At 43.0% G+C, this 14874-nt stretch overlaps 1 protein-coding gene across 2 annotated transcripts; it reads left to right on the top strand.

Annotated features, from left to right (window-relative positions):
- The first annotated feature begins 58 nt into the window (after positions 1–58).
- On the top strand, positions 59–14756 carry LOC100706609 (phosphatidylinositol 4,5-bisphosphate 3-kinase catalytic subunit alpha isoform). Of its 2 annotated transcripts, XM_003437806.5 has the most exons (21): positions 59–532; positions 1381–1796; positions 1940–2149; positions 2245–2495; positions 2866–3111; positions 3339–3424; positions 3523–3628; positions 4989–5141; positions 5545–5679; positions 6221–6345; positions 6947–7028; positions 7566–7730; positions 7856–7959; positions 8187–8358; positions 9356–9462; positions 9751–9872; positions 10220–10298; positions 10510–10680; positions 10826–10943; positions 11055–11206; positions 11999–12269. In XM_003437806.5, the coding sequence occupies exons 2-21, from the start codon at positions 1445–1447 to the stop codon at positions 12267–12269; spliced, it is 3207 nt and encodes a 1068-aa protein (XP_003437854.1). In that variant the 5' UTR covers positions 59–532; positions 1381–1444. The 2 variants fall into 2 exon arrangements, with proteins under 2 accessions (XP_003437854.1, XP_025756160.1); XM_025900375.1 differs by lacking the exon at positions 59–532 and having other exon boundaries at positions 1445–1796; positions 11999–14756.
- The last annotated feature ends 118 nt before the right edge of the window (positions 14757–14874 follow it).

The raw sequence follows: 14874 nt of genomic DNA, 5'->3' as shown, positions 1-14874 counted from the left end.
TTTGTAGGCTTGTTCACTTCGCGTTTCTATAAAGGGTTTGGCCTCTGCATGTGCAATCTAATAGCTTTTCTTTGGAGACATTTCATCTCCCATCGAAGAAAACAGCGAGCAGGCGGTTTCCCGTGAATTCCCCAGTCTTATCTCATGACAAACTCCTCCACCAGCTCGGTCAGTGTGGGAAGGCGGTCCGAGACGATGAGCCTGCTAGCAGCCCTCGAACAGGCTAGCTGTGTGGAGCTAGCGTGTTACCAAGCAGTGCAGTATATTTTCGGGACGGCACGATGAAGAACAACAAGAAGTGTCATAGACTTACTCCACTACAGAATATTGACAACCTTGGTGGAAGCTAGGGACGTGTTTCCTTCTGAAAAGCGGCACTGTCCCGACCGCCCGGTGTCAATCTTCGGATGGACTAAAGTAGCGCGGCTGCTTGGGAGTTCTCGAGCGGATGGAATTTACTCAGCTAGCCGCGGCTAATGATTGAGCAGTCCGACTAGCTTTACGGCTAACCGGTTGCCGTTAGCTGACACAGGTAGACCTAACATGTTATTTTTGTTGTTGTTTTGTTTTTCTTGTTTTTTGCAGAGTGTTTGGTTTTACTGCTGATCGATAAAGCTATCCAGTTACTCACACAACACACTGTTCACTCGTACCCTTTAATTACATTAGGGCCAGCGTGAAAATAGCGTGTGCATGAGGAGAGGTCTTCATACTGTATATGACATTGATCTTCTTGGTGAACTTGGCTAGCGTGGCTAGCTAGCTCGTTAAAGAAACATTATCTAAAGTTAAACCACCAGACAGCAGTACACATCCAACCAGTCAATGTGTATGCATAGGCTTAGCTGTGTTAGCCGTGATAAACCAATATGTGGGGAAATTTTGCTAGCTAACAAGTTTGTTTACATGATTCTCGGAGACCTTTTGAGTCCACAGCCCTGCATCAGTTCATTTCTGTCCACTTTAACTTGAGCTAATTCAACACCAGCTGACACATGTGGTCGATTTTGCGCATCTGATGAGTTGACAATTTTTGTTATCATTGGATTAGTTTGTAACGTCAAGTTGCTGGCATATGTTGTGCTGCCGCTCATGTGCTAACCGAACCAAAGAAACATCTGTTATATAAGTAGCACACAAATACTAAAGAGTGACACTACAGGTATTCTACAATTATTTTTGTTCGCAATTCTTCTAAAATTCTTCATAATCAGTTAAAGTTTGATGTGTCCAACTCCCGTGGATATAGTTATATTTTTGTATATCCTGTCACTGAGAAGCAGCTGCCATCACTGAAGTCAAATATTTACCACAGGCGTTTTGCATTTGTGTATACTGCTCAGAGCTTCTTATATAATTCTGCTTCTTTCTGTTTCTTAGTTGGTCGAAATTGCTCATCTGGTAATTACCGGGCTCAGAATAGAGAGGATCTGCTGGCGCAGCCATGGCTCCCAGACCATCATCGGGAGAACTATGGGGGATGCACTTGATGCCCCCCAGCATCCTAGTGGACTGCCTTCTGCCAAATGGCATGATTCTCACGTTGGAGTGCCTCCGGGAGGCCACACTTACTACAGTCAAGCATGAGCTTTTCAAAGAGGCCAGGAAGTACCCTCTCTACCATCTGCTGCAGGAGGAGAGCTCCTACATCTTTGTCAGTGTCACCCAGGAAGCAGAGCGGGAGGAGTTTTATGATGAGACCAGGAGGTTGTGTGATCTTAGGCTTTTCCAGGCCTTCCTCAAGGTTATTGAGCCAGTAGGCAACAGAGAAGAGAAAATTCTCAACAGAGAGATAGGTACAGTTCCTGACTTACTGTGCAGTTAAAAACAGCCCGTATTTATTTGGTTATACTGTGTGTTATATACACTGTATTGTGTTGTCGATGGCTCTAATTTTTAATACATAATAACAAAACGCAATTGCTTTTTTTCCTTTCAGGTTTTGCTATTGGTATGCCCATATGTGAGTTTGATTTGGTGAAAGACCCTGAGGTGCAGGACTTCAGAAGGAACATTTTAAATGTTTGCAAAGAAGCTGTGGACCTCAGAGACAGCAACGGACCCCACAGCAGAGCATTGTACGTCTACCCTCCCAATGTTGAATCCTCAGCAGAGCTTCCCAGGCACATCTATAGCAAGCTAGACAAAGGTGAGGCATTTTACTCCGAAGTGAGCAGCACTGTGCTGGAACTGTTTTGCCCATGCTTTTGCCCCCTGCTTGATCTGTTACTTTATTTCCCTCAGGTCAAATCATTGTGGTCATTTGGGTCATTGTTTCACCCACCAATGACAAACAGAAGTACACCCTGAAGATCAATCATGATTATGTACCAGAGCAAGTGATTGCAGAAGCCATTCGGAAGAAGACGCGCAGCATGCTGCTCTCCCAGGAGCAGTTAAAGATGTGTGTGCAGGAGTATCAGGGAAAGTACATCCTCAAAGTCTGCGGCTGTGATGAGTACTTACTGGAGAAATACCCTCTGAGTCAGTACAAGGTAATCTAATTAAATCTTAGCTTAGCTGCAGCTGATTCTATTGTACTTAGAGGGGGAGAGACAGATCCACCTCACATCAAATTATCATCCAACACAAATGTGTTCGACACTTAGGGCATGAAATTAAATTTCTGAGGAAATGTTCGGCCAGTCAAGTGTGCACGTTCGAGAAAAGTCCCACACACATCACACAAGTACAAGTGCTGAGTGCGTCAGTTATTGCCGAGCTGCAATTATAAATTCTTGGAATTTACATTTTGATAGGCCCACATGTGTACGAATGGCTTCAAAATGTCAAAATGACACGAGCAGCGTCAAAATGTCACAATCGCATCTACTTCAAAATGTCACTTCTATCTGTCCTCAACAGTACGTGCGCAGCTGTATCATGCTGGGAAGAATGCCTAACCTGATGCTAATGTCCAAAGACAGCCTGTATTCCCAACTGCCCATGGAGTTCTTCACCATGCCATCATACGCAAGGCGAATATCCACAGCAACACCCTACATGAATGGGGAAACGGCCACCAAGAATCTGTGGACTATCAACGGAACGCTAAGGATTAAGATACTGTGCGCCACTTATGTCAATGTCAACATCAGAGACATTGACAAGGTACAACTGCAGTACATTGTTGTCATCTTGTTTTTCTTTAAAGCTCATCTGCGTTGTTTCTCATTTGAGTAAAATTCATTCTGACTGTAATATTCCATCTTAGTAGCTTGGAGATTATTAAAAGATGTTGCACAGCGTCTCGCCGTCTTTCTCAGTCAGAAATGTGCTGAAAGAAATCTTTATCGCTTAGATTACTTTATAAATCTTTTGATTTGTTGCTGATCTAGATCTACGTCAGGACCGGGATATACCATGGTGGAGAGCAGCTGTGCGACAATGTCAACACTCTACGTGTGCCGTGCTCAAACCCCAGGTTGTGCATCAAAGTGTTTGGCACTCTAAGATTTTACTGAGCTTTGTGGCAACAATGTGACTGATTCGTATCTGTGGTTATGTTCTTGTTTATTGCAGGTGGAACGAGTGGCTGACTTACGACATGTACATTCCAGAAGTCCCTCGAGCTGCCCGACTCTGCCTCTCCATTTGCTCTGTCAAAGGAAGGAAGGGAGCTAAAGAGGTTAGCACTGAAATGTCAAAATTTTATATTAAAATCTTCAAGGTATTGTTGTAAAATTTGCATATTTAAAAAAAATAAATAAAAAAAATCTCTAAATTTAATCAGTCATAGGTTGCGAAACTTTTGTCACGGCACAGTGAGTGAAGTTGGCCTGTAGCCAAAGATGGTCATTGACAGTGAGGCATTGTTAGAAATTAAAGATCTTTCATCAACTGCTTCTAGGACCTGTGTTCATCAGTCAGCCGACTGGAATGCAACTACAACTCATGCCCCGATCTACTCGACACGGGCACTTGTTAAAAAACACAAACGGAATAGATGGAAGTAAAATGTGCCAAACAAAGTGTTTGGGATGCCAACCAAGAAAAAAATGTAGCTGATCTTTTAATATGACATGCTCTTTAACTGTTATTATGTCTGTGCCAAGGAGGGTGCAGCAGAGAAAGAAATAGCGTAGATGTTGCGTTGGTGTGTCATAGCCTGTGATTCAGCAGGCATTGTCAATCACGCAACCACATGCATCGAACTCAACTGGTTTATTCTATCCGTGTCTCATCGTGTGACTTACAAGGTTTGAAAAATATCCGCAAAAATGGTCTTTGCTTCTCTTGAATCAAACCTTTAATATGGAGAGTGAATAACAGCCTAATATAAACCAATCAGTGCCACAGATGTTATCGAAACTGTTCTCAAAATTATTCTCTGCACCTCCACTGAATTTGGTGCAACAGAAATGAAGCACATTAATCTTAGCTATTGTACTTTTCTTGCACCATCTCATTAGCCACAGAGTGGTTGTTTTGTTTTTTTCCCCCCTCTGGGGTGAAAGAGGCCAAGATTTAACACCTTGTTGATTTTGGCCAACAAGTGTGTTTTAATATTACAGCAAGCACTCCTGGAGAAATTATTCTGTCAGAAATGTATCAAAAGCACAAGTGGTGTATCTGCCCTACAGCCAAACAGACTAGCATGGTTTTAATTAAGAAGTCAATCAGTAATTGGCCCTTTTCCCAGCAGACCGGCAGCAGATGCGATTAAGTTTCATGGTGCGCGTGGTTTAAATGGATTTCCATACAGGAGCAGGGCAGGAGTTGGAGCTGTGCAGTCTGCCTACTGCAGCTCTTTTTTTTCTCTTCCTGTGTTTTTTAGTTAAAAACCATGTTTCTATTAACAGTTATGATCAGCCAAACCAATGACGCACATGTACTTTGGACATTTTATTATCGTCTTACCTGTTCTTACTTTATTATCACCAACTTCCCTGTTTGTTTTTATTCCACTGCACCTGTCTGCTCCGTATCCACCAGCTGTTGCCTTGCTGATGATTTTCACATGGATCCTTTTTACTTGTTTCCTGTAGGAGCACTGTCCCCTCGCCTGGGGTAACATTAACCTGTTTGACTACACCCACACACTAGTAGCAGGGAAGATGGCTCTCAACCTGTGGCCTGTCCCACATGGCCTGGAAGACCTGCTTAACCCTATCGGTGTCACGGGCTCCAACCCTAACAAGGCAAGTGTCAAAACTTTCTTCGCTGTTTGTACTTCCAGTGTTTCTCTGCTCTGTATATACAAAAATGTTGATAATAGTAGCATTATATCTTTAATTTGCATAAACCCGAATGGATCAGGATGCAGTTTATAAACACTTGAGTTTTTGCCAGCATTTGAAGCTTTTCACATACACGCATTATGCATAATAATAACTTTTAAGCCCCGTGACCCAGTTATAGCAAAGCTGGCGACACCTTGTACAGTTTCAGTAATGCAGCAGCTGCTGCTTAAGCTGCTCGATTTAAGCAACCAAGCTCCTTATCCCAATTAATTAATTACTCATTGACACGGGCGCCTTAATTTGATTACAATAAACACCTTGAATGACCTTTTCCCCTCTTTACCGTTTTCTAAACATACAGGAAACCCCATGTCTGGAGCTGGAGTTTGACCATTACAGCTCCCCTGTCAAGTTTCCTGATATGTCTACCATTGAGGATCACGCAAACTGGAACATATCCAGAGAGCTTGGCTTTAATTACTGCCACACTGGTTTGGTAAGAGTAAAGATGTGTTTGTTGGTTTCTGTTTTGCTTTGCTGGTCAGATACATCAACACATTATCCGATGTGATTTTCGTTGAAGAGCTGCCACATCATAGTTCATGTGCACCCCACACAGAAAGTATGGGGGCCTATAAGGTTCATCTTTCTGTTAAACATGGGCGTTTCTAATAATGAGGTCATTTTCTCACCTCTTGGCTCTGTGATGTGATTGAGAGTGGATATCCCTAATAATGTCATCTCAGGGACTCAGTCAGGTGCAGCCAATCAGAAGAGAGGTTTTCCTTAAAGGGAGAGGAGCTGAAACGGCTCGTTTTAGACAGAGGATGAACCAATGGGCTGCACCAAGGCTCAGTACAAGATAAACTTAGACTATTTTGAACTGTGAATCATGCAGAGTCACTATAGCAAATGTGACTGAAAATGTGGCGCTGGAAATGAGAATAATCATCCCGCTGTTATATGACAAGTGGCTCTAGACCCGACTCTGACCTCCTTGGTTTGTTTTGCTAAACTGTGTTATTTTGGTGTCATAGAGTAACAGACTGGCACGGGACAACCCCCTGACTGACAGCGACAATGAGCAGCTACGGCAAGTGTGTAACAGAGACCCACTTTCTGAAATCACTGAGCAGGAGAAGGACTTCCTGTGGAGACACAGGTAATGATGTGTGGTGGTATGCTTTTATAAAGGGCTTTTGAGGGTGTGCGCAGGATCTATAGCTTCTTTTCCACTAGTACCCACTCGGGTCGACTCGTCTTTACTCTGCTTCAGTCTTTTTCCATTACAATTGAATAGTGCATAATGTGAGCGGGGTCGATGTGGCCGGCATCAGCGGTATGTAACACAAATGGAACACAACAATGAAAGATGTAGAGGAGATGGTACACCTGCTGCTCAGTGTATGGCTTTTTCTCAGACTCGGGGAGCACGCTTTTGTTTTTTGTGTAGCCGTCGCCGGCTCTCACAGCACCACTGTCCAGCTAATCAGTGGCATGCAGCCTGTTGATGTCACATTTTCACATTGACTCAGTTCTCATGGATCCCCAGAAGAGTAGGCACTAAAATACACCACCAGGGTAAAACCCTAAAGACTAAATCGAGCCAAGCCAAGTAGGTACTAGTGGAAAAGTGCTATATTTATGAACATAAAGACCTGGTTATCAGAGCTGCTAGATTTGTACCCAGAAATCTTTAATGCATTGGGGATGATCATGCAAAAAATTATGACTTATTTGTTTTGTTACCAATTTTATTTTAGACATGACTGCATCAATATGCCAGAGATCCTTCCCAAGATCCTCCTGGCTGTGAAGTGGAACTCCAGAGATGAGGTTGCACAGGTGAGTGCAGGGTTTCTACAGCTGACACACCTTGATATTACTTTTTACCAGTGATAGAACATGCTTACTCATGTTCTCGATCTGTTTTTGCACATGAGCCACAGCGGTGACTTTGCTAGACATTACCCAGCAGGGCTCGATGTGAGAACCCAAATGTCATACTCAGATGGACTGAACTCGAGCAGTCTTCACCCTGCCAGCTCCCTAGTACAAAGTCTGTGTGATGTCAGATTGAGCCAGTGTGAGAATAGAGCAGGCAGGCTGGAGATTTCACGGGGAGTGAGTGAGTGTAATGTGTCCTGCCTCCTTCAGCAGCTACCTAGGGAACACTACACACCTAAATCTATAGGAGAACTTTCCAGTGGTGAGAATACAAATCTGACACAGAGAGTCTGTTGTCTGCAACATGTATGAAGGGGCAACTTCTCATAGTCCTTATACTTAAGTCTTCAAAGACAAAGTCTGTGTAAACAGCTGTGTATTACAGGGTTGTTTAAAATCTGTTTTCTGTATTTAGCTGCCCTTTTCTCATTTCAGATGTATTGCCTTCTAAAGGACTGGCCCGCTATCAAACCAGAACAAGCCATGGAGTTGTTGGATTGCAACTTCCCCGATCCTATGGTCAGAGAGTTTGCTGTGAAGTGCCTTGAGAAATACCTAACTGATGACAAACTCTCCCAATATCTCATTCAGCTGGTTCAGGTGTGTTTAGATCAAAATAAGCCGCGTGAGCCATTTTCATTCTGGCATGTTTTGCTGATGAGTCACATGTTTTGCTTGATGGACTGAAGGTATTTTCTATATTTTTCTCTGTGCCCGTGTCTTAGGTTCTGAAGTACGAGCAGTACCTTGATAACCCACTCGCACGGTTCCTGCTGAAAAAGGCGTTAACCAATCAGAGGATAGGACATTTCTTCTTCTGGCATTTAAAGTGAGTTTATTTAAAAGGATTTTCTTTCAGGAAGTTGGAAATGTTTGTAAGCGAAAGGTTAAAGTCTTGTTTTAGTGTTTGGCCTCGGGTACGGATGAATTTAAAAAACATACTTTGAAGATACCTCACATTGGTTTATGTTTTAGGATTTCCAGGGAGGCAGAGCGTATTTTCTTTGGGACAGAACCTCTTAAAAATTTTTTCTTTCCTTGTTTTTATGCGTGAAGGTCAGAGATGCACAACAAGACAGTGAGCCAGCGGTTTGGTCTGCTCCTGGAGTCCTACTGCCGGGCCTGTGGCATGTATCTGAAGCACTTGAGCAGACAGGTGGAGGCCATGGAGAAGCTCATCAATCTCACTGACCTCCTCAAACAGGAGAAAAAAGATGAGGCTCAGAAGGTAATCTGACAGCTGGCAGCTGTTTTGAATGTGATCCACTGAATCGTTTGGTTTAATCTTGACAACATCTGGACCGGCCTGGCCGCAGGGACACCACATTAGAGTGCAGTGATAGAATTTGGAGCTTTGCTTTTTCTCTCTTTTTTTTCCCTCTTAATTGCTCGCAGTAAAATATGTTTCAGCCACACTGGCATAAGATATTTCTTTTTTTTTTTAAAAAAAGCTTTTCGTATTCACTCAGTGCATTATTTTTTTTTTTTTGCTTTTGGGTCTTTATGACATCAGTCAGAGTGAAAAACCTCAATCATCTCAGAAACACAGATAACAGAAGCCCCACCCACCTGCTGTTCCAATTTTCTGTTTGTGAGGAGAAGCCAATCAGAAGAAGGGATGCTGAACTTAATCAACAACCTCCTCGTTTAAGACTGAGGATGACCTGAGGGACTCCACAAAGGCTCAGCATGAAATAAACAAGGAATATTTTAAACTGTGACTCATGCAGAGCTAACCCAGAAGAGTCAAATGAAAATATTTCATTGAAATGAGAATAATCAGTCTCTTATCCTTATAGTACTAGTTCCAGGTAGATATGGAACCTAAGGTTGGTAGTTCTTAGTAGTTAGTGAACTTAATATGTAGCTACAGGCTATAAGAATGTTTTGCTGCTAGTTAGTATGCCAGTCACAGTGGTTAGCTTAGATGGCTCAGCAGATGTGTTGGTCATGTAGTAAACCAGTAAGAAATGCCCAGTGCCCATCCAGTCTAAATCTAAATCTACCTGGTGCTTCTTAGATGGTTCAGCATGGCCACCAGAGGGTGTATGTCATTGCCTGAAAGCCCTCAGTGAAGGAGCATTACCTCATTGTGAGAGATTTTGCTGAAGAGAAGCAGCAGAAAGTTGACTTTGGTTGCTCCATATGCACTTAGGCCAGCCCGTTTCTCCAGTTGCTCAGCACCTGAGGAAACTAACTGTCACATTTGTTTAATCCCCTCTAAGGTTCAAATGAAGTTTCTGGTGGAGCAGATGAAAAGACCTGACTACATGGATGCACTGCAAAGCTTCACCTCTCCGCTGAATCCGGCACATCAGCTGGGAAACCTCCGGTACTTCAGCACTCTTATCTAACGCAGTCCTCTCAAATGGTTGGCATTTAATTTTTATTCCCCCTGCAGGTGATGCTTTCGCCCTCTCCTCTCTGAGGCTTTAAGTATTACCAGATGTAATAAAAGCTGAACAGTTTGTTCATACCAAGCACATTAGGACCATTATGAACTGTAGAGCTCCATTGCTGTGATGAGCACAACCATAATTACAGAGGGCTTTCCTCCTTTCTTTTTATATACATGTATGTGTATTTTTCCTGCTAAAACATATCCATGTCTTTACTTTAGCCTGGAGGAATGCAGGATGATGTCGTCAGCAAAGAGACCTCTGTGGCTTAACTGGGAAAACCCAGATATGATGTCTGAGCTGCTCTTTCAGAACAATGAAATCATCTTCAAAAATGGAGATGGTGAGTTCTGCCTCCACCTCCGCCTGTCTGTCCTCTCCTCAGCGCTCACACTCTCAGCACACACACACAGACCTGCCAAGCATGCGCACAGTTCAGCCTGCGCTGCGTCGTTTCATGCTACATAAATACAACTATAACTGCGCTCTTAACGCAGAAGTCAGAGGAGCAGTGCTCGTATTTGACCCCCGCTTCACGGCAGCAGCTTGTCCTTTTTCGCTGCAGCGTCTGTGACCAACGTGACTTTGAAAGCTCTGCTCCATAATGCATCATGGAGTTGATCAAAGCAGCTCAGCAGCTCATATTCACCTCACCGTTATCCACCTCCTTGTCTCTCTTTGCCTCTGCAGATCTGAGGCAGGACATGCTGACGCTACAGATCATTAGGATAATGGAGAACATCTGGCAGAACCAAGGCCTTGATCTCAGGTAGGCTCCTCACTTCGTCATGACAGCAGGGATGCAGGTACCCATTAACAGGCACCGGACCTTTCATGTTCTGCGAGCCATACTTGAATGCAGATGAGCTGGCAGACCCTGCCAGCCACCTCACGTCATTTAATATAAAGTCCATCAGTGCTGTCTTGATATATATTTTTTTTCGCCTTGCATCTCATGTTTTCTACGCTTCCTCTTCCAGGATGCTGCCCTACGGCTGTTTGTCTATCGGCGACTGCGTGGGTTTGATCGAGGTGGTGAGGAACTCTCACACCATCATGCAGATCCAGTGTAAAGGAGGCCTAAAGGGGGCGCTGCAGTTCAACAGCCACACTTTACATCAGTGGCTCAAGGATAAGAACAAGGGAGAGATGTGAGTGAGCTCAGTAGAGATGTTAATTAATGTTAATTATTAATGTCAAGCCTTTTTTCTTTCCTTTTCTACTTCCTTTGTGCCGACATCTGCATAGATTTCCCGAACTGCCTCAAATGATTTTGCTTTTGTTTTGACGTGTCAGGTACGACCAGGCCATCGATCTGTTCACACGGTCGTGCGCAGGCTACTGTGTAGCTACATTTATCCTGGGCATAGGGGATAGGCACAATAGCAACATCATGGTTAAAGATGACGGGCAGGTAATGATTAAAGCTGCTTCTCTTTCTGTGTTAAACTTCATCTCTATACTTTAGATTTTATCTTTTATTTATAATTTATAATTTAATGTGTCATATTTTCTGTGTTCACAGCTGTTCCACATAGACTTTGGTCACTTCCTTGACCACAAAAAGAAGAAGTTTGGGTACAAGAGGGAGCGCGTCCCCTTTGTGCTCACGCAGGACTTTTTGATTGTTATTAGCAAAGGAACGCAAGAGTGCACCAAAACGAGGGAGTTTGAAAGGTAATGCTTCACCCACAGTGACGCTGAAAGGATGGATGAGGTGCTTTTTTGAGTCATCTCTTAAATTCTTAAATTTTCTTCTTCTTAAATTTTTTTGTTACAACAAATGACTCAGCACAGCAACTAGTCTGTGTAAAAATAAAAATCTGAGGGTGTTAGGAGAGAAACGGAAGAAGTAAATGAATATAAATCAAATGGTAGGCAGCACAGGCTTGTAGCGAAGACAAAACAAAAGATCAGACAATCAAGTCGTGACAGATGTGGCCACTAGTGATCTTATTGTAAACACACACCAAAGGTTTTCTGTCATTGATGAGATCTGAGAGCACCGAAGTGACTGAAGAGTTTGTGAAACAAAGATCTGGAGCTCAGATTCTCATAAACTGTTTCCTGGAGGAATGACGCAAGCAGGTCAAATTTTCCACGTCATTTATCCAAGACGTGGAAATATATTTCATGTCATGTAGTCTAATCAAGCTGATGTCCGCAATATTGTTGTGACTTGGATGTCCCGAAAGAGATAAAGGGTCCATGTTCGAAGACTCTCCCAGTATCTTTTGCATCTCCTGCAAAAATGTCTAGCCAATGGGATTGAATTTTCGGACACAGCCAATCACAGTGTGTATAGGTTCCAATTGAGGTCTTGGACTTCAAACGTAAGAATGTTGATGATTTTTCTGTTGTCTTTTACTACACACAGCGCTGGATTTAAAATAGCAGCAGCCTCGTTTCAGTTACCAACCAAGGTTTTATTGCAGAAGTTGACCCTGCTCGTTTTGCTTCCCTCGTCAGATTCCAGGAGATGTGCTACAAAGCGTACCTGGCAATCCGGCAGCACGCCAACCTCTTCATCAACCTCTTCTCCATGATGCTGGGCTCGGGAATGCCTGAGCTGCAGTCGTTCGACGACATCGCTTACATCAGGAAGACCCTGGCCCTGGACAAGTCGGAGCAGGAGGCCCTCGACTACTTCATGAAGCAGATGAACGACGCTCACCACGGCGGCTGGACTACCAAGATGGACTGGATCTTCCACACAATTCGCCAGCATGCCATGAACTGAGGAAAGAATGGTGGCAGCAGCAGGACACGAAGAACCACAAGAACAGTAAAAAATAAGCAAGTTGTTTCCCCTAACACACTAAGGCCTGGTGAATATTTCTGCCAGTGCTTGACTCTGAAACTTTGCCTGCCAGCGCGACTCAAAACGAGCACGCTCAGAAGAAATGCCTAAATGCTCCTTTCCTTACAGGTGTCTGAAATTTCTCTCCCTGCATTATGAACTTAAGAAGGTGGAGTTAAATTTCACCTGTTGTCTTCATAGGAGCTCAGCTAGCGTGGACCTGGACAGCATTGGCCTTTATGTGAACCAAGTATAGACAGGTTACATTTTCTCTATCTTTTTATTTTCAAAGCTTCTACAACCATCAACATTAAGAGAGGAACTTCATGAAGTGATACACGATGAGCACAGCTAGCTTTTTATAAAGAGAGATTGAAATCGAATTATTTCAACTACCTATTTTTGAACTGATGAAGGCGGGGCGGGGTGAAGATGGGGCTGTTGTTGCAGCCGGGCAGCTCACCTGCCAGGTACTCTCAGAATTTTCCAATAAGATTATATAAACACTGAACAAACCTCAAAGTTTTTTGGGAAAAACCTCAACTAAGCATTTAACACTATTTGAAGAAATTGCAATGATGACCTATTTGTAACCTACCAGTGTACAAATCATGTCCTGTCATATAAGTGACTTTTTGTACAGCAGTATATCCATATACTTGTATGCATTTGGTGCACATATTCCTTTTTGAATCTATTCTCTACTGAGCCAAAGTACTACATGCATAACTCCACTAGTCAGCAGTCTTATTGTTAAAAACAAACAAAAACCCCCAAATAATCACTACTATTCCAAGTCTTGTGTGTACTGTTAGCACTGATGTCTGCAGTATTTGTTTTTTCTTGTCTGTCAGTATTAGTTTGTGTCACATGTAGAGGCACAAATGTGTCATCTATTCAGTGCACATGGACCCGAGAAAAACTTTCGGATGACCAGCTGGTTAGGGTTTGTCTTTCTTTTTTTTGTTTTTCTTTTGGGATGCACCAAAATATGAATTTGGCCAGAAGCTTTTTCCCCCCTCTTTTAGTTTGTTTTTGTATCGCCCCAGTTTGTTCCAGGAAAACAAAAGTTTTTGCTCAATACTTTAGTTAGAAAAAACATTTTTTAAGGTCATCCTCATCACAGAGTCTCGGAACATTTAGCCAGCACCAAATTCATGTTGGACGACACATAAACGTCGATAAACGTCGGGCTCGATAACCGACCAATGTATCGGCGCATCCCTAGTTTTTCCCTGTTTGGTGGTTTTATTGTTGTTTAGCTAACATGGGCGGGAAACAAAGGATGTGTGGTGTTCATTTCGTGTGCTGTGCAGTTACTCTATGCAAGTCATGATCCTATAACATGTACTGTATACTGATGTCGGGCACAGAGGGAAGCGCATCTTCCCCCTGGCGTGCTCGCACAGAGAACCGTCGGTGGACTTTGTATAGAAAGTGCATGGAAGAAGGAAACAAAAAACTCACTAAGTTGCCGTGTAACAGTATCGTCTACTTCCCAGCAGAAAGAGCTGTGCGAACCACCTCTGGACCCTGCCTTGTACTTGTCCTTGAGAAACTTTGGAGCTTCAGTCTAAGCCATGTGTTTAAAAAAACAAACAAAAAAAACAACTTTTTTGCTCTCCTTGCTCTCAATCACAGAGAGCGAAGAAAGAAAAGTATCCGAAGTTATATTTTTGAAACCTTCCAAGTGTCTTCTTCCATATCTGTGATTGTTGCCCTGTGCGTGGAAGCGTGGCCGGCGTTATCGCCGCACAGACTCTCGTACGCAAGACGTCCATAAGTGTTGTAGCTTTACTAAAGTGATGCCTAACAGGGCGGTTTCCTGGAAACTTTAAGTCTGTTAAAGTAAGCGAAGTTTGAGCGAGGACTTAAAACTGCTCAGGAAACTGTGTCGACTGACATGCACGCGCTTCTGTACGGGATACAGAGCGGTGGGCCGGACCCGAACTGACAGAACTAACCCTCACATATACTTTATAGAAGACCTATCTAAACCACGCTCTCTCCCTTTGTACTGGTTTTGTTTCTCACACTGCATTATGCATGACTATCTACCTTTTTTTTTTTTCTTTCTTCAACCTGATGTTGTCTACTTGAATTTCATGTATAGAAATGACCTTGTTACTTGTTTGAGGTACAACAAAGTCACAGTGAAGTTAACAGATACTGATACAACATGTGCAAATGCTTTCCTTGAATAACTACAGAGGTAATATATTTTTGTATTTTTTAAATGTAAGCAATCTCATGAGTAACGGCTAACCAGGAAAAAGGCAAAAAAAAAAAAAGTAAAAAAAGGAGGAGGAGGAGTCACATGTAACATTCACCATCCTCACGCAAAGTCCAGCAAACAGCCTCTTGTCATCGAAAGGATGTGACTGAAGGACAAGGACTTGGTGCTGCAGTCGGAGTACCATTTTCACATCAAGTGGAGGGAATTTTTTCCCAGAGTGGAAGTCTCTAAGCACAACGCGTACAAAGAAACTACCCTGCATGTTTTAAAATGATCCAGACCCATGCTAGTTATCTTTCCACCTGTATA

The sequence above is a fragment of the Oreochromis niloticus genome, linkage group LG18 (genome assembly GCF_001858045.2).
Source record: "Oreochromis niloticus isolate F11D_XX linkage group LG18, O_niloticus_UMD_NMBU, whole genome shotgun sequence".
NCBI classification, from domain to species: Eukaryota; Metazoa; Chordata; class Actinopteri; order Cichliformes; family Cichlidae; genus Oreochromis; species Oreochromis niloticus.
The sequence above is the reverse complement of the archived record's forward strand: the minus strand, read 5'-3'. Positions and strand labels throughout refer to the sequence as shown.

What these genes read in the sequence shown, in the direction of transcription:
- LOC100706609 (XM_025900375.1), top strand. Translation starts at nt 1,445, where the DNA reads ATGGCTCCCAGACCATCATCGGGAGAACTATGGGGGATGCACTTGATG. An exon ending in CCAGAGATGAGGTTGCACAG is followed by an intron (nt 7,029 to 7,565) that starts GTGAGTGCAGGG and finishes TTCTCATTTCAG; the next exon opens with ATGTATTGCCTTCTAAAGGA. An exon ending in TTCTTCTTCTGGCATTTAAA is followed by an intron (nt 7,960 to 8,186) that starts GTGAGTTTATTT and finishes TTATGCGTGAAG; the next exon opens with GTCAGAGATGCACAACAAGA.